The sequence below is a fragment of the Epinephelus moara genome, chromosome 22 (assembly GCF_006386435.1).
Source record: "Epinephelus moara isolate mb chromosome 22, YSFRI_EMoa_1.0, whole genome shotgun sequence".
Classification (NCBI taxonomy): Eukaryota; Metazoa; Chordata; class Actinopteri; order Perciformes; family Serranidae; genus Epinephelus; species Epinephelus moara.
The window spans coordinates 20,942,404-20,966,023 of record NC_065527.1 but is presented as its reverse complement, the minus strand read 5'-3'; the positions used below and the strand labels follow the sequence as shown (position 1 = coordinate 20,966,023).

The following is a 23,620-nucleotide window of genomic DNA, read 5'->3' as shown; positions in this document are numbered from 1 at the left end:
ATCGTATATTAATCAAAGAGCAAATAAAAGAACAAAAACCATGATTTGACTATCAGTCAATAGGTGACACTGTAAATACTTAGTCCAGGACACCTCCGCTTTAGATATTACAGATTATGTGATGCGGCAGAGAACAAGTTTTCTGGTCAACTAATGATTCATCTCAATGTGTTTTGTATTGTTCTCAGTCTCTTTCTGAAATTTTACATCTCTAACTGTGGCTTGGACGAGCCATCACACCATTAAAGTAACTGAACTTGAGAGTAATGCGGGGATCTATATATACAGATATAGTGTAGGTCTGTGTGTGTGTGTTCCCCTACGGTAGGATCTCCATGGTAGATGACTTGTCCCATGAAGTCAGTGAAGAAGACGGCCTCAGCGATGATGGAGAACCAGGTGAGCAGGTGACAGACACACAGTCGCAGCAGCTCCTTGGGCATCTTCAGCATGGAGAGCCACAGCAGCCGCACGGTGGTCTCAACCTAAAGACAGATAACATCAGACAATATCCACCAAAAAATAAATAAATAAATAAGAGACAAATAACATGTAGGCAAGAATAATGGGGCTCCACTGTTGCCATGGTTACAGGTGAGTAAATTCCTCCTCACCTCTCCCTCTTCGCTCTCTGTGTCTCCGCTGGAGGAGTTGGTGTTTCCGCTGCGGTGTCTGTTCCTCTGTTTCTGCCTCCTCCTGTGTCTGGCTTCCACTTCATACAGGTCGTTCATGCTGCGAGACGGCTTGATGAGGAAAGCGGCATTGGCACGGCGGTAGCGGTAGCGGTGGCTTCCCACTCGACCGTAGTAGGAGAAGGTGCAGGACGGCTGCCGGTAGAAGATGTGGCGGTGACGTGACTGTCGCATGGGTGCTCCAGTACTGGCAGCTGGAATAAAAAAACCATTATGGGTTAACATTAGGTGACTGTTTTTAATTAAGTTGTATTTATTTGTATTTTATTTGATATAGAGTTGCACAGAGTGAAATATAACATGAAAACACTGACCTTTGACCATTCCAGCGCGATGTGCCTGTCCTTTAGAGCTCAGCCTGTTGGCGCCATCTCTATCAGGATTCGTCACACTGGCTAACAACCGGCCGTTCAGTGTCCGCTGCTCATTCAGCTGGTTGTTCAGCAATGCCTCCTGACCGTCGTCATTTTCCATTTCCTGTAAGAAAGCCGAGAGGCGGGAGATCCTGGGGTTTGTAGCGTGCGTTTGGTGGCTATTGCTGTGGAGCAGATCCCCGCTGCCCGCGCTGCTGCTGCGTCTGATGTTGCCAAAACGGGGTGGCGGAGTGCTGCGATGCTGGTTGAAGAAGTTACTGGTTAAAGGAGGTGAGCCGTGATAGGGTGAGAGGCGGTCAGCAAAGATGGAAGGCTCGATGTGGCACAGGAACAATGCATCATGGTCCAGGTGGTCGAGAGTGGCGTCAGCCATGGCGAGAACACTGTCACTTTTACCTGGAGACGGATGAGGAGAGGGCTGATCAGTTAAGAGAAAATGATGATGAAAATGAAAACTGAAACCAGTGGCCGTTGGCTTATGTTGCACATTATGTTGCCATAGCTTTTTCCATTGGATTTTGAATTACTGCAGAAAATAAACTCTGTGGCAAACAAATTTTTATGATGCTTATGTGTTTTGATCATATTCACAAGTTACCACCACTTTCATGGTTTTTGAAGCCAAAATGCAATGACCAGAAGTAAAAAGCTAACAGTAGGCTATAAATGAGCTACACTACAGTTTCATGACTTAACATCCCCACCATAACGAGGCTGTAAAGCCGTGTTTGATGTGATGACGTTCTGTAGCCTCATTCAGCCACTTGCTAGCAACCACCTTTTTTAAGACTCATAAAAATATTTATTGACGTATTTAACGCTTTAGAACAAAAGTCTCTTCAGCTTGTGTAACCACATACTTTACTTGAGGCATCTAACCAAAAACTCATTGAAAAACCCATTGAACATGAGACAAGGTGACCGGGCGTGCTAAAACACTAACTCATTCCTACAGCACTCTAAACAACCTTCAATCAAACTACTTTCACTCTTTCTGACTATGAATATGTTTGCTAGATTAATTACACTGATCTTTCACTAGTGATATGAATCTATAATAAGTGAATCCAGTGCCCTTGTTTCTGCGCTAATTACTTTTCAGTCTCTTGTAAAACTTTATCTTTGGTCTATCTGTTGTTAATGACAGCTAATCTTTTTCCAATTTGCTATCACTATAATCTATTTTTTGCCAAAATTGTTTTCACAGTTTCAACACTGCTTCCAGTAAAAAGTTATTGGAGGTGTGTTTTGTTTTACATAACTGTCCCAGTGTTTGGGAATAAACACCTCCAAACATGTAAGTCTCTGTAGGACACAAGATCAAAAGCCGCTGAGCTAGATCGTCGATAATACCACAAATATTGTCTCTTTTCAGGAAGGGACAGAGACACAGATAACACATAAGATTCCTGTGTTTTTGTTTGATTAGAAAATCAGTTAATCAAAATGGCCTCAAACTATCTACTGTAAGTGGCAGCTGATAAAATCTCTAAATAACAAGACAAGGAGCTTAATTGGTTCCTTTCAAGTTTCAGGAGCAAAGGACCACCAGATATTCTCACACCTCATTCTCTTTTACATTTTTTTGGGATTGGAAGAGAAAAAATTAAAACACGCAATTCAGATTCTGCAAAAAGGCAAGAGTCTGTCAACTTACTTCTCACAAGCTCCATCTCTAGGAAGTCCATGTCAAGATCTCCGTGCTCTGACAGGTCATCTCCGTAGGGATCATGCAGGTCGTAGCTGTCCAGTGTTTCATCCTCTCCGATCAACTCCAGCTTGGGAGCGAGAAGTCCAGTCCTGCCATTGGCCGATGGCTGTGGGTTGGTGCGATCTGGACTCTCCTGGTGAGAGGACAGAAAGGAAAGTCTTAGGGTTTGGTTTTTTTTTTAAACTAAAATTGAATTTCACAGTGAGCACACACAAAGACACACACTCGCTGTACCTGATCCAGCCTGTCATGTTGGGGCGAGTACTGCTGCTCCTCAATACTAAGGAGATGTAACACCACAGAGATAGTGAAGAGGACGGCAGCGAAGAAGAACAGAATCTGCTCCTGGGACTTGAAGGCTGCTCCGAGGAAGGTGTGCGTCCAGTCTAAACCTCCGAGGGCGTAGCCGACCGCACCACCAAGACCTGCACACATAGACAAAAGTTTAAACATACAGAAGAGGCGTTAGGAGAATGGGATTGTGTCTGATCTCATTTTCTCTCTCTGCAGTAATTTATGTCAAATTTCTGTCCATATAACTATTATTACTAAATATTTACTGGAAGGACCAGAAATAATATTATCATAATATCTTGTTAAAGTTACATGGGTGTTAGATGTCAGCGGTACCTGCTGAGGCGGCGTGAATGTTAAGTGCCATGTCTTGTTCCTCCGTGTCCGCCACGTCTAGCAGGTACGCCCTGATTGGTCCCTCTGTAGCGTCCGCACAAAAGTCCAACACCACCACCCCCAGCACGGTCAGAACTATACCTATTGGTTGTCTCCCCTGCTCGTCACCCAGCGACAAACCTAAAGGGGAAAGACATAAATGGAAAAAGAGTTTTAATGATAAATAGTGTTTGTCTTTTTAATTCAATAAACACACCAATAATAAGTTGTTTTTTTTTATTAAAAGGTCATTTTTATTGCAACGTAAGTGTTTTTAGATGCTTTTATTCAGCTATTCTGCTAGAGTTTATGTACACAGTGTGTATTCAGCAGCTTGAAACATCCTAAAAATTTTAAATAGCAATTCAGCTAAATCGTAAGGCTCTGACACACCAAGCCGACATCCATTGTTGCACTGATGTGACCCCATTCAGAGCTGCGTATGTGATCAATAGCTGATTAGTGAGTTACAACAGCTGCGTAACAAAAACACAAAGATGTACAGAAATGGGTCACTGCACATTTCCCATATTGCTTTGCAAAATGTGAGTGACCTTGTGTGTCTCATTACATTTGGCGACCCGGTACTGCAATCAAGCTGCTCGATATGTGTTCGTGTCTGAGAGCCTGAGTGTGAACTTGTATCAGTGTAAGAAAACAACACAGAGTGACATGGGAAAGCTTTAATAGCCTGTGTGAAAATGTGTGTGTGTGTGTGTGTGTGTGTGTGTGTGTGTGTGTGAGAGAGAAAGAGAGGGCAGTGTGACGAAGCATGACTTTACAAAATGAAATCCATTAACGTCGGGGAAACAGCACAGTGTGTGTGTTATGTGTGTGTACTTATATATGTGTGTGTGTGGGACAATGGGGCTGTACAACTCACTAGCCTGGCAGACAGACAGGAAGTGAATTGTGATTGGTGGAAAGGGGGAAGCAAACAGGAAGCATTTCCCTGTGAACTGCCTGCTCCTGTGTTCCCATGTCAACACACACACACATACCCACCCACCCACACACACACACACACACACACACACACACACACACACACACACACTCATACACAGGTTACTACAGTTTTCCCATGTCATCCTGTGTTGTTCACACACATTTATATATTTACAACCATGGAAATGTGCACTTTCTCTCTTTTCTCTCACACTGATACAGGTCACTGGTCTTTTCCTATGTCAGGCCCACTGGCAAGGTGCTCACACACACACATACACACACACCCACACACACACGATGCCCTAAAATGACCTGTGTGCCAACCTCTGTGCAGAAGAATGGAGGTAGAACAGAATAGAATTCAATAGAGGAGAATAAAATCTGCTGACAGAAAACAGTTCACACAGCTCTCCTTGTTATTTATAACTCCTTTGACAATTCATTTCACTTTGTTCTATTTAGAGACATTTAAAAAGGCCCAGTCCCAGGCTATTGTTGCACCGTACATGCTTCACCCATTTGGGCCACATCTGAATATGCAACATGTACGCTCTACAGTGTTTCCCCTCGGCTTGCGTCCAGCAGCGGTGACTTTTATTTCACGCCAGTGTGTTGGCTCACACTGAAGAGACAGAAGAGCTTTAGACACATGTGCATGTCCGATTACATTTAGTCAAATGCTTCCAATAGCCAATATGCTGTTGGAATAAATCCTGCATTTAACATCTATTGTTTCAATCAGCTTAGTGAAAATTGCTTGTAAAAACAAATGGCTGCTAACAAGCAGAACACAGATACAAGTTGCCGACCTGTGTGTGTGTGTGTGTGTGTGTGTGTGTGTATATGTTTGTTCACGAGTGTATAGACAGACATAATTAATGACATTACACCTGGAACTACGCTAATGAAGTTAACCCAGAGTTCAATATCTGTGCGGCATGATTGACAGCTGATCAATTTGATTGATTGGATTGGTTGAATATGACCTTGGAATGACTTTTAGATGATGTAATAAGCTGAGGGTCAGACTGAGGATAACATCGGTCTCTGTCTGTAGACACGAGTCTCAGTGGGGAGAGCTTTGGACAAGGGATGCTCCACTGATTCTAGGAATAAATAGGTCCTATTCTTTTTTCTGTTTTCTGTGACAAAAGTGCATGCTGGGTAAAACAACAGTGCCTGCATTGTCATAGTTTGCGGTTAAATTCCCACTGCAGCCGTGATAGTCTCAGGTGGTTTAGATAACAGCGTTCAGCCGATGGCACAAAGTAAACATCTGTATTTGTAGGCTAGGTTACTGTGAATATCTCCCTCCTGTGTGTTCTTATTGTTTGATTTGTATGTATGAGTTCATACTGGGAAAGCACTGTAACAAATTAGTTTATTAAATTTGATGATATGAGTTTGTTTTTCTACTGGCATGTTCTGTTTCATTGTTTAATAAAGGCCCAGACACACTAAACTGACATCAGAGAACTACTGGTGATGAAGGCTGACTGTTGTCTTGGATGTGTCTCATCCAAGAAGTTGCACCCGAACACACCATGAAGACTACAGCTAAAGGCCAATTAGCATGTATGTTCTGCGCCTGCATGAGAGAAAATGAGCCTCCATAGCAGCAGGCGTCTGTAGTCTGTATTCCTCATTCATAAAGGGAAACTGGAAGACCAACACGGATACAAGAAACTACTTAGCCAGCAGCACATTAACCACGCAACTTCATGTTGAAAGAACAAAGCGTATTTACCTTGCGCTAGCTAACAATAACACCTCTTCCTAACATACATCGAGCGAGCAAACTCTGGCGGATGGAGCGTGATAAGGTGTCCTGATAGACTATGAGCAACTATATTCATTTGGCTTGCTAAAAAACTGACACGCCGCTTAGCATGTTTGCGGATGCACAAAGCAGGTTAGGACATCTTCAATGGGAAACATTTAAACATTCTGATGTTCGCTTGCTCGCTCGTTCGCATCACATCCAGTTGGTTACACAGACAATTACGAAGCGTCTGTGCTAAAGAGCTTAATGGCTAAAAAAAATAATGTACGTAATATGATACATTTGTTTTAATCTGACTCCTTCTTGACTTAAGTTCTTATTTGCTTTTTTTTCTCCATCTCCACAAAAACTTGGGTGACAGACACTCACCAACGGCCCGACATAGATGGACAGCCGACCGTCGGCCCTGTGTGTGTCAGGGCCTTAAGAAAAAAGGTGAAAAAAATTACCTGTTCATTTTTAGAGGTAATAATTTTAAATCTAAGTGACAAGCACATTATTGTGAAAAAATTAACCATACATTTCCACACCGTACTTTCGATTTAAATATTTGATAATGCTTGCATCCCCTTTAAACCTGACAAAAACAATGTTTAACTATCATTTAAATGAAATGATAGGAGAACTTATTTATCACACAGAAGTTTACTGAGACTTTTGTAAAATATTTATGTACTGCTAACAGTTAAAAGACTGTGGATTTGTCTGCAATTCAATCCTTAATACCAAGTCACTGCTATTACCGTGAAACACAAGATTCATAGTAGCTTTAGTTTACTTGACTAACAAGATTTTAGCAGCTGATCAAAGGGCCAGGGAGCAGAGATAAACTGCTGATCGATATGTCCTCTCCTCCTCCCTGACACACTTACTTCAACACTTTTAATATCCAATAACACACACTCACCTATCAACGATCCATTCAGAAACAGCGCCACTCCTATCAGTGTCCCGATGCAGAGAGCCAGGATGAACGGTCTCCTCCTGCCCCATCGCAGAGTGCAGCGGTCGCTGGCCGAGCCGATCAGAGGGCTGAACATGAGGCCGAGGACGGGACTGAGGAACCACGTCAGGCTGTAGTACTGCTCTGGAAGACCTGCACACAAACAGACAGAGAGACAGACAAATTTATAGATAGGTAGAGCGAAGTGTGAACTCTCGCAACAGAGATTTAAGATTAAGACAGATGCCAAATGATAATCACTGAACCACTGAAATTTGACGATGGGAGTCTTTTTTTTTTTCTTCCACCAGGGGGTGCAAGTGACATCCTAATTGTAGTGGTGACAGACATCATTTTATAATTTGATTGGTCTGATTAAACAAATTCTTTTTTTTATTGGAATCAGGCATTAAGACGAAAACAAGCACATGCATTTGATTTATGCAAAACTGCAATCATGGGATCTTGTATAACTCTATTTCTTTCATTTTATTGGTTATCTAACAGGGACAATGCACAGCCCATTTACTGTACCAGCTGTAGGTAAAAGCACACTGGAATCGGCTGTGACAGACTTGCATTTAGCTGACTGGTTATGACACAGCATTGCTCGCTTTTATCAAAGTGATGTTAACAATATCCTGCTGTTGTGATGTTAGTTTTTACATTATTCATAATATGACAAAACAAAATAGCAACATGTTCGGTTGGTTGCTCCGTATGATAACAATGTAGTCGAAGTCACAGCTGAAGTAAACAGCAACATAAAGACTGTTGTGTTTGTGTTGTCACCTCAGTTACCTGAGAGGTGACTTGAGGCTAAATTTTTCACACAGGTAAAAAAGAGAATGTCACGGCAACCGTGCGCGACGGGAGGTTTTTATCTTGTGTCTATTGGGCGTCTGTGTGAACATTAGCCCCGGATTATCACACAAAGGACTTTTAACAGCAACACCTGCGTGCTAATGCAGAGAAAATGAACAGGAGTGTGGAGACTCAAGTTTCTTGGGCTTTTGTGATTAACAGTCACCAGAAGAAAAATCCCCAACTGAAGTTTGTCTGTCAGGATTATGAGCCCATAAATGGATCAAACAAACGTCTTTCTGCTGCGTCTTTTCAAAAGTGTCAAAAGTTTCAAAAGCCATGTTGTCATTTCTGACTACTGTTCTTCAATAGACTCATTTAACTTATGAGCTGGAAAGCAGGAGCTCATAAGATGTAACTGAAAGTGATGCTGGATAAAAGAAAAAACAGAGCTAACCTTTTAAAGCCTTTGTTGAATATCTTAAATTATATTAATTTCCTAAAACAAGTGGATTGGAATTACCCTTGACCTTTATGTGCATGTGACTTTCTTTTATCATCTGTGTCTCAACTTTCCACCGTCGGAAACTAGGTGAGGATTACAGACACGCATGTTGAATGACAGGACCCTAAATTAGTACGGATCTATAAAAACACACACCCACAGGATGCAACAACATAATGGAAACACATACGGAACACTGTTCAGTACATATGCTTTCAGTAGCTCTGAATAATATCAGACAACACCTTGCACACACAAACCTGTCACCAACAAAACCAGTTCATTAACTCCTCATAAAACCTCATGAAAGGGGCCGACAGGGCCGGAGACACACCATTTCAGCACCGCATACACACACACACACACACACACACACACACCCACACACATTTACATTAGACATCAGCTCGCACATGACCCGAGCTCATAATGACAGTAACTGATAACATAACGTTTCTTAAAAACAAAAACATGTACATACTTGCTACATATGATGGAAAATGAAACACTGTAAAATTGTTTTTGTTTTCTATTACCACCTCATGACATTCGCACACTGTATAACCCCAGATTAAAAGGTTATGAGGTTCACAAGTATTATAGGAAAGACTGTGATAAATCTGTTTAGAAAACCCATATTATTTCTGAATCAGAATTAAAAAAAACAAACAGGAAATTAAAATTTCTCTCTTAGCACTGATTAAATCCCTAAAATCTCATCTATGTTCATCAAAATTACATATTTAGATTTTCTCCATGAAAAATATCCTTCCTGCCCTAAAAAGGCTTGATGTAACTCTACACCTTTGCCTCATTTAGTATGCACAGAGCCATGAATATGCAAATTAATCAGTACCTCTATCTCCCCCTGCCCCCCAGCTGCTTGCCTGCAGCTTGAGCCTATCTTTGACTCTGCTCATCTCACAGACAAACCTCTGCTTGTTTTCTGTTTTGCAATCCACTTTACACTACACACTGGCACGTGGTAATATACAAGTTAATCAGGCATACTGTACATGTACGAACCGGAAACTGATTTCAAAGAAGGACGATGAAAGAGATAAAAGAAGAGCTAATTATAAAGGGTCTCCTAAAGGTCAGCGTATCAGAAAATCAATGTGTTCCATGCATCGTTCTCAATAACGTTATGCTAGGTACACACTATGATATCAGCCCCCGGCTCGGATCGTGAACGACAAAGAGTGTCGTACGCGATAATCCATCGTTTCATCTCATGTAGTGTGTCAACTGTATGGCAACAACACCCCAGCCTTTTTGATAGTTCCTCTAGAGACGTGTGTTGCTAATGTTGGATAAAATTTGCTCCCAATCACCAGTTTGACAGGTTCAAGTGAAAGTGAAACCTAGCTTGCAAAAGAAAACGAATCGCAGCTACACTTGGCTTCTCCTCTGATACCCCACAAGTTGACGAGATTAGTTTCTTAGGTTTGTGATCTAACAAACCCTAGAAGTCAGAATCCATGTTTTTGAGACTGTTATTGATTCACTGCATCAGCAGGTTTGCCTAATTTGAATCACAAGAGTCATCTGCCAATCAGGGCCAAGTATTGTGGTTGTAGTTGTACACCTGTCACAGTTAGGTATTTCAAGTGGGTGAGTTAAAGCTGAGCTATACTGCATTTACCAAAGCTGTGAGCCAAGTACACAGCACGCATCACCTCACCTCTACAGCACATTGTTTGCTTTGTCTTCACTCATGCAAACTTTGCGAGTTTGTTTTACTTCCAAACTGTTTTGCCTGACTGAAATCTGACAGGCTCCACGTGCTCTTATTTCTCGAGGTTTAGGTGCCCTGAAGTGTTTTTTGTTCCTGACAATTGGAAAACCTCATCTACATGTAGCTGACAGCAGCATCCCAACTAAAAATACTTCCTAAAATTACATCATGAGGAGGAAAACCATATCGGTAGCACCTGCTGAAAACTGGAGGATGTCAAGTAAATTACATTTTTATACATGTTTACAACTAGTTTGACATAATCTGCAGAGTATAACTTTCATGACTTCCTTCAATTTTCACACCAGCAGCAACAAGTCTTCTTCTAATTCTATCAGTGAAAAAAACACAAAGACCATCATAACCATCCTGCCAGCTGTAAAAATAGTTTAAAACCCACTCTCTGAAGTTAAACTCATTGCCTGAGAATACTAATTTGCAAGTTTGTTCTTGTCAATTGAACGCATAAAGAAAACATGCATGATCAATGCCAAAATAACAAAACAACAACAGACTACACCCTTGGACACATTATTTCACGGAGCTGCTGAGAGAAGGAAGACGAGAATGAAGATGCAGCAGAGGCAGACGGTCTTTTAGCTGAGTGAAGTCAGCTGAATCTCAGATAATTAAATTAGGACTTTATCATTGTCTCACTGTCAAACTGTCGCTTAATGCAGCTCAATGAGAGCAGACAAATACATTAAATGCCATTTGGCCGCCACACTCACCTTCTCATATCGAGAGAGAGAGACACTAAAGATATCTGCTCAAGGTAATCCACTCTTGGTAATGTCTCTGCCTGCAGTTTGAAGGTATGCCAGCCCACGTTGGCTCAAATAATGATCAATAGCTCTGCTTAAAGTTTGGGAAATGCACCTTTGAACAACCTTAAGAGCTTTGTATACTTAAAACAAAGTCATCAAACCTTAAACCTTGTAAACCTTAATCACTGTTGAAGATGCATTTCTCTGCTACTGATCACACAAACAGGAATTATTCAAAAAAACAGATTGACCTTTTTGCTCAGAAACAGCACAAGACATAAGGGTATTTATGTTGTTATATGTATCTGTGTAAGAAGCACAAAGTAGTGCAACTTCCAAAGAGTATCCCTTTAAGTGATTTCAAGCTATAATCCCCTCTTACTTTTATTTAATCTACAGTAATCCCAGAGGAAGACAGACATTAGAGACAGCTGCAGGATCAATATGAGGAAGATAAAACTGATGTTTCATTCCTCAGTCGACAAAAGAGATGGAAAGACGGACGAACGCTGGAGAGTGAGAGCTAATCGATGGCAGCTAATTTAATTGAGACAACATTAGGCTCTTAAACACTTAGAATGCACATTCATATTTCAACCATCATCAATAACTGAGTCGTAGTATCTAATTATCAAGAGCCTTTGTTAAAATGTCCCCATGCCCTGCACAAGTTTCAGTCAAAGGTGTGACTCAGTCCGTCTGGATAGTTCACCTGCTGACTGAAGCAGGAAATCCAGTTCAAGAATCTGAGTGGTTCTTGGCTGCACGGGAGACCTAAAGCTTATTTGTTTGGTAAATCCAGGAAAACTCTGAATGACTCAACATAGCGAGTATCCGTGAGAGTGATGTTGCTGAAGCTTTTGTAAGCATTTGGCGTTTTCTGGAAGTTTTTGGAAGGGTGTTGTTTGTCTGCTAAACGTCACAGTCATGTGAAAACCTCCCTGCTGCAATCATGGTAATTTTTCATCACATGTTTCATGGTCTGTAGACCTCTCACAGTGTGTGACACAGAGCCAGAAAATTAACAAGGTCATTTCTTTTTATTAAATTGTGTTACATCATTAGATGAAGCTGAGTATTTTCCCTTCATGTATAAATGATGTTGACAGTCAAACTTAAGGGGCACTCAAGGACAAAATGATTTGGTGTGTCAGGCCTGAATGTAACTTAAGTGTGTTTACAAGGACCCAAATATCCATGTTTTAGTCAAGACCACCTAAACTAAGACCAAGTGATGGCCAAGACCAGAGTCTATCAAGATGAAGTGATGACCAAGAACAAAAAGGGCAGACTAGAGTAAGTCCAACACTACATGACAATACTCGAACCCATGCACAAACCACTTTTCTTTGCTGGGTCATGTGCAAAAAATCGGATGGACTTCCCAGATACCATCTAAGCACTGAACTGTCCTCGTGTGCTCTACGTCTTGTGAATGTCGTTTGTATTTTAAATTGTGAGCCGCAGCCGCCTTGTTGTTCAAGACAAATTTCCTCTCTGAGGACAATAAAGTTATTCTGATTCTGATTCTGATTCTGACAATGAAAATATTGAACATGCAAACCACGGGCACTCCTCAAACTGATCTGAAATATCCACAGTCACAATGAGTTCCAGGACATTCTCATTGTACATATGCACATATACATGAGAACGTCTTGAAATGTCTTGTTTTCTATGAGCAAATAGAGCTGAGTTTAACTCAACCATCATTATTCAACACTCCCTTTTTGCACAGGCAATGTACTGATATCCCTACAGTTGTGGTACTGACCAATCTTACAACAAAATCCTGAGTTCTCTTTGTCCGAGACTGAGACGAGACCTTCATAAAGTTGTCTTGAGACCAAGCTCGATCTTAAGAACTACAACACTGCGTAATGTTCCACTAGTAACCAGAATAATGGCCCAGTAAGAAAAAAAATGCTTCTGTACCCACCTCAATCAGAGGAGACTGGCTCAATCGGAGGGAATTTTCATTCTGGTTTAACTGGGGTGGTGCCCCGCATGGAGTTAACATGGCGGTAGCAAGACAAAATTGGTCTGTGGTTTATGGTCTACTCCTCTGGGGACATACACCTCTGCCTTAAGGGGTATACTTTCACGAAGAACTGCTGTGTCATTCAAAAATTTTGCCTCCATTCCTGAAGCAGTACACTCCATGAAGACGATCTTTGTTTTGGACTTTCCTTTATTTGCTCCTGGTCTTTGGCGTAGGAAGAGGCAATTTGTCAATGTCTTGTGTTGTATTTTCAGCAGATTATACGCTTCACAGAGAGCAGTACCACTTTGCACAAGTCAAAAAGTTATATTCTGATTAAATGCTTTGGGGCATGTTAACGCACATCTTAACATGACTTTATTCTGCCAAGTATCTGTCAAGTACATTAAGTTAAATGTCTGGTTAAAAGTCTGCCAGGAGCACAGGTGTATGAAGCGTATTACGTGAGAATCATACACGCCAGGAAAACATGTTTTTTTAAGATTTTTTTTTTTTGCCTTCATTTGTTAGTCATCAAGTAGAGAAACGACAAGAAACACGGGGAGAGAGCGACACACATCCCCTGCAGGAATTGAACACATGCACCTTACACCACTTGCATTGTGTCCCACTGGCTCCTGTCGCTGACTGTCGACCTCTGTGTTTCTCATGAGCAGGCCATAAACAAGGCTTGACCCCTGTCGCCGTGGTGACCAGGTCTTGGGAACCCTGTCACCACAGAGACTCCATCACCTTCGCTTCCTGGCTCCTAATATGGCCGTGTCATTCACACAGGGCTTCCTGTTGTGGAGTTTGTTCAATCTAAGGAAAGCTTTGTTTCTCTCCGTTTGTCTCGCATTTATTTTTTGTCTCCCCCTTTATGTCTCTCTCACTCATACACACACCCGGAAAAATAAGATACTAGTATGAACACAGACACAGACACACACACACACACAAAAGGCACAAATGTACACAAAACCTGTTAAACCAGCAGCATAGCCATAAAGCATGAGACAAAGCAGCAGATAGGAATCTGTCTGTCTGTAGGTTTGTCAATATCAAAACAGGAAAACACTTTCTAGTGCACAGTTCCACCCGACACACACACACACACATACCCACACCCACACACACACACAGTCACAAATGATACAGAAAAAAAACAAACTTAGTAAATAAAGACATGTCTCTGTTCCCACAAACACACACCAGAGACATACTGTACAGACTCGTAAGAGACACACACACACAGCTGAGGTTCCCACACACTCCTAGTACTGTAGGTACAAACACACACACACACACACACACACACACACACACACACACACACAGGGAACAATACTGAGAGAATCAAGACACAGGAAGTATTTCAGAAAGTAAGAAAAAGAAACGAGTGGAGTGAGGAGACAGGGAGGGTGGAAACAGAGAGAGGATTGTGAGAAAGGATTAAGATGAAAGAAAATCAAGAAAGGGAGGACAGTGAGGAGAAGGTGAGAGAGGGAGGAAACATGGAGGACAGAGAACCGGAGGGATGAAGAAACTGACTAAATAAGTTCATATTCAAGCGGGCGAGCGGCCGTGAGTGTTAGTGATTGATCGTGGGAAAGAAAAATCTGCTCCATCTATCATCAAAGTGCTCTCTCTCACACGCACACGCACACGCGCACGCGCACACACACACACACACACACACACACACACATACACACACACACTAAATATGGAGCTCAATGTGTGACTGTTGGAGTACAGACTGCCCATTCATCACAACTGCTGCACAGCCTTCATGTGTGTTCCTCCACCTTGTGCCTGCACTCAGGACTAAACAGACAGGGAAACTTTATGATTCCAATTGTTTTCTAAACATTAAAGTTTAGATTAGATATAGTATGTTTTAACTGGGGAGAGAAATCACTCAGATATTGTGTTTTTAAAACAAAACAAGGTCTTGTAGAGGCACGCGACTCAGAATTTGATGCGACGCGACTCAGAATTTGATTTGAGCTTTTTTACCCTTAACACCATTACTTGAGCTTTTTCTATAGTCTACAATATTTGTATAAAACTTTGTTTTGCAGAATAATTCAAAAAATGATGCCCACTGTTTCAAAGAGAAGTCTGAGATCAGTTGATAAGAGTCTTCCTACCTAAGCTGCAAAACTTCACACAGTCCTCTCCTTGTTTTCAGAAGTCCTGAACAAGGATTACTGTATTTCTGTTTTGCACTTTGCACTTCAGTTTGGTTTGAAATTATTTTCTGAAGCTAAATCAATCTTGGAGGGGAATTTTTTTCAAAGTTTTGAAAGGGCCATCTGTATTCTGTTTTCCTAGAAAAGACTGTACTGTATAAAAAAAATATGTTTTTTGAACTGTTACAAACATGCTGAAATGTCACTGGAATATTGAGGTGCGTGACTTAACTGGAGAATACTTATATAAACTATTGTTAGTGCCAATTCTAATCATTGAGAGTGAAATTAAAAAGTTTTAAGAAAAAGGTATTATGGCTTATTAGTGGGCAGTGATGTCCAATTATTAGGAATTAATGTCAGCTATCTCTTGTTTGTGCAGGATCAACAGACAAGACGTCAGGACCAGCTGAGATTTTTATCGGACTGATGGACAATCACAATCATCAGGTTAGAGACACAATAATTTCTTAATTTGTTTTCTCAGTTTAAATGCTTAACTATGTAGGAGACTATAACCCATTTTACACTTCCTACTTAAGGCAGGAATGTTGCACCATCATTCCGACTCGCTGTTCTTCATAAAAGGTATAATTGCAGAATTGGGTAACGGAGTTGTTTCACCTTTACGCCGGCAGCAGAGGTAGTAAGAGCGCTGAATTGACATCTGTGTGAAAGGGACAGTTGGCAGGAAGGGACGGATGTGACATTTTGACGACTTTCTACATGTGTAGCCCACCAAAAGAAAATTTAAACAGTGGCTGGTGGCAGTTAGCAGCTAACTAAAAGAAGAACAGCAGCCGAAAATGTCTGCAAAGTGGGAAGACAGTGAGGTCCAGAAGCTCCTTACCATCCGAGCACTGGGAGAGATCAGCCGCCACTTAACATGGATAGTAAATTACATGTCATGGCAATGTTATTGTTTAGAAAGTGCCGCCCGGCACATACTTTATAAGTCATGCTAGAGACCATCACACTTCTTCTAGACGCTGGCATGTTGTCTTAAATCACACCCTGGAGGGGTGTGTTGCAAAGGCTGCATAATGAAGGGTTTACAATCAGCCCTATCGCGTGATCTTTGTGTAAGAAGGGCTTATGATTAATGCATCCAGTGCACTCAGCGATAGTATTTGTTTTATTAATAATAAAGACTGTAGGCTTTCAAGATTAAGGCTGGCATCATTTCACATTTTCTAACTGTGGAAAAATCCCATGAAAAGACAAAAACAAATAATGACTGGATCCTACTAACAAGTGCTGTCGGTGTATCCGAAGCTTTATATAGCTCTTTCCTCTGAGCCATAGAGCTCCATTGTTGTCCCAAACACTATTAAAAACAAATCTATGCGTCACACCTTTGCACTGGGTGACATGCTGATTTATTACCATGAGCACTTTATTTTCAGTCAATCCCACATTATCCCGCTGCCATTCATTCTCACCTTTGCACTTAATGTGTATTAATCCACCACTGAAAATAGTTCCTTATAAATGCAGCGTTTATACTCCTGTTTGAGTATCGTTGGCTAAGAACTACAGAGCCCAGCTATTATAGAGCATTACTTGATTTTTTTCTTTAAAATGAAACTAAATATTTGTGATCTCTTTGTTGCTGTCAATCAAAAATTATACACTATATATTGCCAGTGCTATGCTCGACTTATATTTTCTTGTTGACATTTTCTCCTCACAGCATAACTGCCTCATCCAACATGTTGACTTAATAACATCTCAAACCAATGTCTATACTTTGGGTAATTTTAATTACAGAGTGAGTAAAAATTCAATTTTAAAAGCTGTAATCATGTGGCATGAGGGATACATCTTTTCTCCAACCCCTCCATTCCTATCTCTAACAATGTTGTGTTTCTATCCAGTAAACAAAACGCACTATCAATCGCATCTGCATCTCTCTCTTCCTATCATCCCTCTAAACAAAAGACCAATGTGTCCTTCCAGCCTCTTTAAACTCAATCTGACTTTTTCCTCAATAACCAACAAACATCTACCTTATTCTCTCTTTCCTTTCCCTTCATCTCTCCTCTCTCTGTTTCCATCCCTCCCGTTCCCATTCTCCCACAAAACACAAAACAATCCTTTCATATCCTGCGCAGGCGTGAGAAAACCGCAAGAAATATGACAAGCGTCCCCAAAAAACAGCCGGAGAAACGGTGTTAAAGTGAAAAAGCAGGGCAGGGGTCATGAATGGAGAAAGTGGGCAGGAAGGAAGGAGGGTGAGAGCGAGAGAGTGAGAGACGGACGGCATGAGGAAAGGAAAGGAGGAAGCAGGTGTTTTTGATTAAACAAAACAAGTGAACAGAGTCAGGTGCAGTGTTCAGAGAGGAGGAAAGAAAGCAGATGGGCTTTGGGAGCAGATTTAAAATATTAACATTGATATTTTATTATTGATAAGAATATGGTTGTAAGTTTTTTTGCCAACATTGGCTGAAGGCTGCAGGCATATTTTGTCTCTGCAGCTAACAATCGCTTTTGTATTCCTCTAATTTAAACATGTAGCTGTTGCACCAGTGACAATTCAGTCAGGTGTAGTATTGGATATTGATATCTGATGCTGTTAGAAGTTGTTTACATCAGCACTTTGTGAACAAAGTAGGAAAAAACCACATGATAATTAATATTTCAAATATACAAGTGAGTGCATCTCAAATGTATACGCTCCTAAAATTCCAACTTATAGGGACAGTTCACCCCAAAATCAAAAATACATATTATTCCTCTTACCTGTTATTCATCAGTCTAGATCGTTTTAGTTTGAGTTGCAGAGTTGTCTGCCTTCTCTTCAGCACAATGGAACAAGATGGCACGCTTGCTTCTGCACGGTGATACGATTGGCAGGTGTAGTTCGGTAGAAAGATAATAGTTCCTACATGAAACTGCTCACAACAAGGTCTGTGGATTATCTTGAGTAACTGGGTCATGATTTCTGGAAAGAGACATTGCTGTTGAGTTTCTCAAATGTATTATTTGGTGCTTTGAGCACCACAAGCTGAGTGCCATCTAGTTCCATTATATTGGAGAGAACGCAGACATCTCCACGACCGATATCTCCAACACTCTGCAGCTCATACCAAAACAATCTAGACTGATAAACAGCACTACAGGTAAAAGGAAAAACATGCATTTTGGATTTCGAGGTGAACTGTCCCTTTATGATTGTTGGCATGACAAAGTAAATGATTTTATCCACCTTCACGGGACATTTTTGTTCTGATTTAAGGTACTGTAACAGTGTACCCATTCCCCCTTAACCCCTTCATTTCCCAGAATCCTCTTGGACTAACTGTTTAGTTCAGCCCAGTACAATCTTGGCTTCTACAAACACAGTTTGAAAGGCCAATAGCTCAGCAGCCACTTATTTGCCACTGTGAAATGGTGGTTTCTGAGGCTTGTTAGTACTCTTAACCAGGAAGTTACAACAAAAAGCAACTGCGGTCAATAACAACAATGACTGCGTAACGTCAGCTTTGAGACTGGGTGATAAAAATCTGTTCTCACAGAGAGAGTGATGGTGGAGTTATTAGATAAAAATCTAAATGAAAACAACAATATGACCAAATAACAAAACTGGATGCTGTATCACATAATATTAATAAAAGTCCTGGTCTCAGCGGGCGACAGTAACTCTTCTACTTCTCCTGTTTTCATTTTTGTGCCTTATTTAACTCATCTTGTACATTTATTTCTAATGATTTTTGTAATAAAAATCCTCTGTAAATTCACTGTGACTGACAGCTGAGAGCTTTCTGCCTCAGAGCATCCTGCAGATATTTGTAAAACCTTGTGACACAAATGTTGCTGAGGTAAAAGCAAATATAAAGCCACCAGTTGTTTTCCACTCCTACTGACAAGGTCATTTGAAGATGTTGCATTGTTATACTTCTCCGCCTCTTAAAACCTTTGAATATACCTTTCTTCTTATTTTCTGTTTTGTTGGTTTTAAATGCTATATAAAGCTGATATGTGCTATATAATAAACTTGCCTTGCTGTGTTCCACCTGGAACTGTAATGCTCTCATGGACAGTAGGAGTGGACGAAGGAAGGGAGCGGAGACACAACGTGAGAGACGTTAAGAAAGGAGTGAGTCATTGTGCTTCCCAGCAGTGAGAGATGGCGAGACCATCAATCACATAACAGACACACACAGTCTCCAGCACCCACACACACACTCATAGACTCACAAGCTGCACAAGCAAGGTCATCATTAACAAAGTGCCCAGCAGAGTGAAATACTGAGTGATGAACGGCTGTGTGTGGCTCTGCTGATGACAACATACTGCCAGTGAAATCAATGCAGGAAGGAGAATAGTAGTGGGGGAAAAAACTGCACAAAGCAATGCTGTCATTGCAGACAGTATTTCCCAGTTAGAATTCCTTTAGTGATCATTGTTCAGGAGGTTTTTACCAGGAGCCGAATTTTCTGCAGAGGTCTCCTCCTCTCACAAACAAACAGACCAAATGATTAAAACCAGTACAAGCACTGAATAAAGCAGATTCACTTTAAAAATCGGTGTTTTTCTGATGAAGTTTGGCTCGTCACAGAGGGGCTGCTAGCCCAGCCCCTGCTAATGTGTGCCCACCTTTTTTTTCTGATAACTTAAGATCCAAACATTTAGGAAGTTTTTTTCAGGAGCTGAATTACCTGCAGAGGTCATGTCCTCTCCAAAACGAACAGACCAGGTGAATAACACTGGTAAAAACACTGAACAAAGCAGTTTCGTTTTAAAATTAGTGTTTCTCCAATGTTGTTTGGCAGTTTCTCTGATAACTTCAGATTCAGATGACTGAAACATGAAGTGAAAAATGACAAAATCTAAAAAGTGTATCGTAAAAATGTGACTTAAAACTGGGTAAAAAAAATGTATGAAAGCTTCTGGCAGACAACGCAAAGAGATGAGACGCCACTGACAGGCGACAGCAACCAAATCACACGGACCATGTCCTTTTTAAAAACGCTTGTTGAAAACGTCGGGATGATCTAAGTACACAACTGAACAAAACATGTAACATTAGTCCAGTCATTTTTTAGACTGTTTAATGCAAAAAAAATGGCATATTATATCTTTAACTGGTGGTGTTTGTTGTAACTGTTAAATATTGTTTTGGAGTTTAATGCCTTTATTCTTTATATCTACTGTAAAGCTATGTGTTTGTGTATACATACACACAGACTGTCAAGGTCAGTCTTTAGAGGACACGGAGGATGATGGACTTTACTTTGCACAAAAACACACATTAGGACAAACGCACACGCACTCTGCTTTATACTGAGTGGAAACTGGTTTTAAAGTCGTCCTTTCAGCTCATTTAACACAAAACAGGGTGGTGTGTGTGTGTGTGTGTGTGTGGGGGGGGGGGGGGGGAGTATGTCTGTGCATAGGGGTAAAAAAAAGAAAAAAGAAACACCACCACCACCACCACCAACAAAACATCCTCTCTATGCAAAAAGGTGGCATTAAAATTGCATGACGCCTGCATGTATGTGAACACACACACACACATACGAACGCAGCTGCTTCCAGTCAGCAGAGTTATGTAACACCACTGCAGTAAAGTGGCCGCCTCCTGCAGAGAGAGACACAGACAGACGGAGAGATCAAAACTGAGAGGGAAATTAAAGCCGTGAAATCTTATGAATGCCGATTTACAAATGTGTAAATGTATTCATTCAGCTCTGCTTTAATGCCTCTACCATCTGCCACTTACATTTACATTCACCATATGTGACTGACAGCAGGGAGGCGGGCCCTCTCACCGAGACTGACCTATCACACAGAGGAAGCTGCAAACAGCATCGCCGACTGCCCTTTTGCTACCACAGAGGCAATCAATAAAGCCAATCAGCAGCAATCTGTTGGTTATGTAACCACAAATACAGTAGGTCAGCAAAAAGTCTTCTTAATAATGGTGCGTTCAAGTAGGGCTGGGCGATCATACGATCTCAATTCGGGATCGCGATAAAATTTTGATCAATCTCAATTATCAGCATGGGACGTTTTGAATCGATATCATATAACAAAAGTAAGAGCAACAACAGCATATCAGAGTCTGCCGGCTACCGTATGCCATGTAGGCAGGATACGCCCACTTCTCATTGTAAGCGTGGCTACAGTTGTGACGGGAGGTAAACAGAGAGAGAGAGAGAAGTTGGAAAAAGGAGAAAAAATGAGTGAAACTGAAGTCGAGGATGTAAAAATAAAGCAGAACCTTAAATCGCTTAAATGCAACTATGGGACAAGAAGAAGCTAAACGGATTTGATTATTTTTACACTCAAGAGGTCATCGGGTAAAAAGATTTTTTTTAAAAATTACATGCAGCAAGTGAGTGAAATTAACTTCCAGTATCTCTATAACTCATTGAAGCAGAGAAAAAGTTTAGGAAAGACATGAAGAACTGGCCAGTGAGAAGTTTCTCAGAATATGGACCTTGCACAAATTTTGTTATTGTTGTCTTTTTTGTTATTTCTGTTATGTGATTACGTTATTATTGTCTTTACCAGACATATGATTGCACAAGATTAATCTGTCAGTGTCCATCCATCCTTTCAGTTATATACTGTCAAAGTGAATAAGCAGCAGTGAGAGAGAGCAGATGTTTTTCTACTCTCCTCCTTAAATACACACACATATAATAACCCCGAGGCCAGCCATTACTGCTTCTCTCACTGGCTGCTATTAGGGACCGCTGTGTGTGTGTGTGTGTGTGTGTGTGTGTGTGTGTGTGTGTGTGTGTGTGTGTGAGTGAATGTTGTGCTGTTGGGTTTTATGGATTTTCTTGCCTGTTTAGTGTGCTACAGCCCAACTTGTCTGTATTTTATGATAAATAAACTGATGTCAAGTGGAAAAATTAAATGGAAACAGTAATTATTCCTATGAAGTGTATATTCCAGACAGTACAATCCACTTGGGTCCAATTTTGTGGCAATTATTATCATTATTTGACCATTCTTTTAAACATATTTTATACATTTTTCTTAATATTTGGATATTTCCCTGGTCTCATTTGACAGTCAGAGTACTAGGGTGCAGTTATGATTTACTGTTACATACGTTGTGACTTGTGAAGTTGTCAGAGTGCCTCAGGGCAATTCACACACTCTGTATAAGGAGAATTACGTGTCCCATCAGCCTTGTTGTTGTGCTAAGATCACTGTTCAGCTCCAACGTTAACGGCTGCAATGTTGCGAACGAGCTGTAGGTGAAGTGTTAACGTTGTGTGTGTTGTGTTTACATCCATACTGGATATTCTTGAGGCCATGGGATTCTTAAAACATCTGTGACAGGACCTCACTAACCCAAATGGCCAACCTGCACACTTGCACGTGTTAACACAGAGAAACATCTGACTTATTATAACAACACATGGAAAATCCACCTGGATGTATAGACTGAAACAATTACTTACCAATTTAAGCTGTAGCAACAAAAACCCTGACTGTATTATTATGAGAAAGGACATGCTTTGATTTTGATTACGAATCTAACTATATATAGATTGATGCCGTTGCTGACATTCAATTTTAAATATTTTAGGATACTCATATTTCATATATTTCATAATTCAACTTGTTTTTGAATAGTTTTAACTTTATTCTTCACTCGTTTTACTAAGAGTCCCCCTCCAGACACGTTTTAAAGTGAACACTCATACTAATATTTTGTTTAAAATGATTTTCACAAATATCAGTTTAAAAAAAAAATCTGAATCTGGTCTCCCTCCTGCCCGTCCCGACTGCTTGCCCTAGATTTTGCTTTCTGCTTTGTCCAGTGCTGCTCTCGCTACATTGACCGGTGAAAGAGCAGTGCGCCTCAAGATGGCTAACGTTAGCGTTGGACGAATCATCGCAGAGATTCAGCCATACGTTTGAGTCTCAGTCAGACCCAGGGTGCTTTTCAACAAGCTAACTCATGCCTCCTCACGTCCTCTCTCGTTCCCTGACCCAGAAATCATTCCCTCTCTGCCATCAATGAGGAACCTTCAGTCCCTTAAAGGCATCTCCAGGAGACAAGAAGCAAGGACACATGAAGCCCCTGGAGGAGCTTACAGGTTCAACCTAAGCGGAGGTCTTTTATCAAGTGGCATGACATATGAATGCCACACTGCCACATGTGGTGCAGTAACTGACATCGCTTAAGACTGACGCTGTAAGATTTCTTATTTTGCGGCTTCAGCTCCTCCGCCCGTGTCTCTTCCTCACACTTCTCTCTAACATCCTCGCTAGGAGAAGCTAAGGTGCGAGGAAGCAATGTGAGAAAGAGTTAGTGTATTGAAAAGCACCCCCAGACTAAGATGAAGATGTAGTTAGCATCTTCCATCTGTTTCTGTTGTTTATTAGCTTGTTAGGTTGTAGGCTAACTGACAGATGCTGACAAAGCATTAGTGGTCCATATCATTGTATGTTTATTGTACTTTAACTTACAATAATCTCAGCTGCGATGGCGTTTTTGGTAGATAGTGGAAGGAAGTTCCAGGGTTTGGTGTACAATC

At 41.0% G+C, this 23,620-nt stretch overlaps 1 protein-coding gene across 2 annotated transcripts in view; it reads right to left on the bottom strand.

Annotated features, from left to right (window-relative positions):
* Positions 1 to 23,620, bottom strand: part of LOC126383451 (solute carrier family 45 member 4) — a 70,022-nt gene that overhangs the window by 8,669 nt on the left and 37,733 nt on the right. For both annotated transcript variants that reach the window (XM_050033940.1, XM_050033941.1), the window contains 7 exons: positions 7,088 to 7,276; positions 3,408 to 3,587; positions 3,012 to 3,202; positions 2,724 to 2,910; positions 1,007 to 1,462; positions 615 to 886; positions 324 to 485 (listed from right to left, as the gene is read on the bottom strand). In XM_050033940.1, the coding sequence (XP_049889897.1) occupies positions 324 to 485; positions 615 to 886; positions 1,007 to 1,462; positions 2,724 to 2,910; positions 3,012 to 3,202; positions 3,408 to 3,587; positions 7,088 to 7,276 (1,637 nt within the window). The remainder of the gene's footprint in view (positions 1 to 323; positions 486 to 614; positions 887 to 1,006; positions 1,463 to 2,723; positions 2,911 to 3,011; positions 3,203 to 3,407; positions 3,588 to 7,087; positions 7,277 to 23,620) is intronic.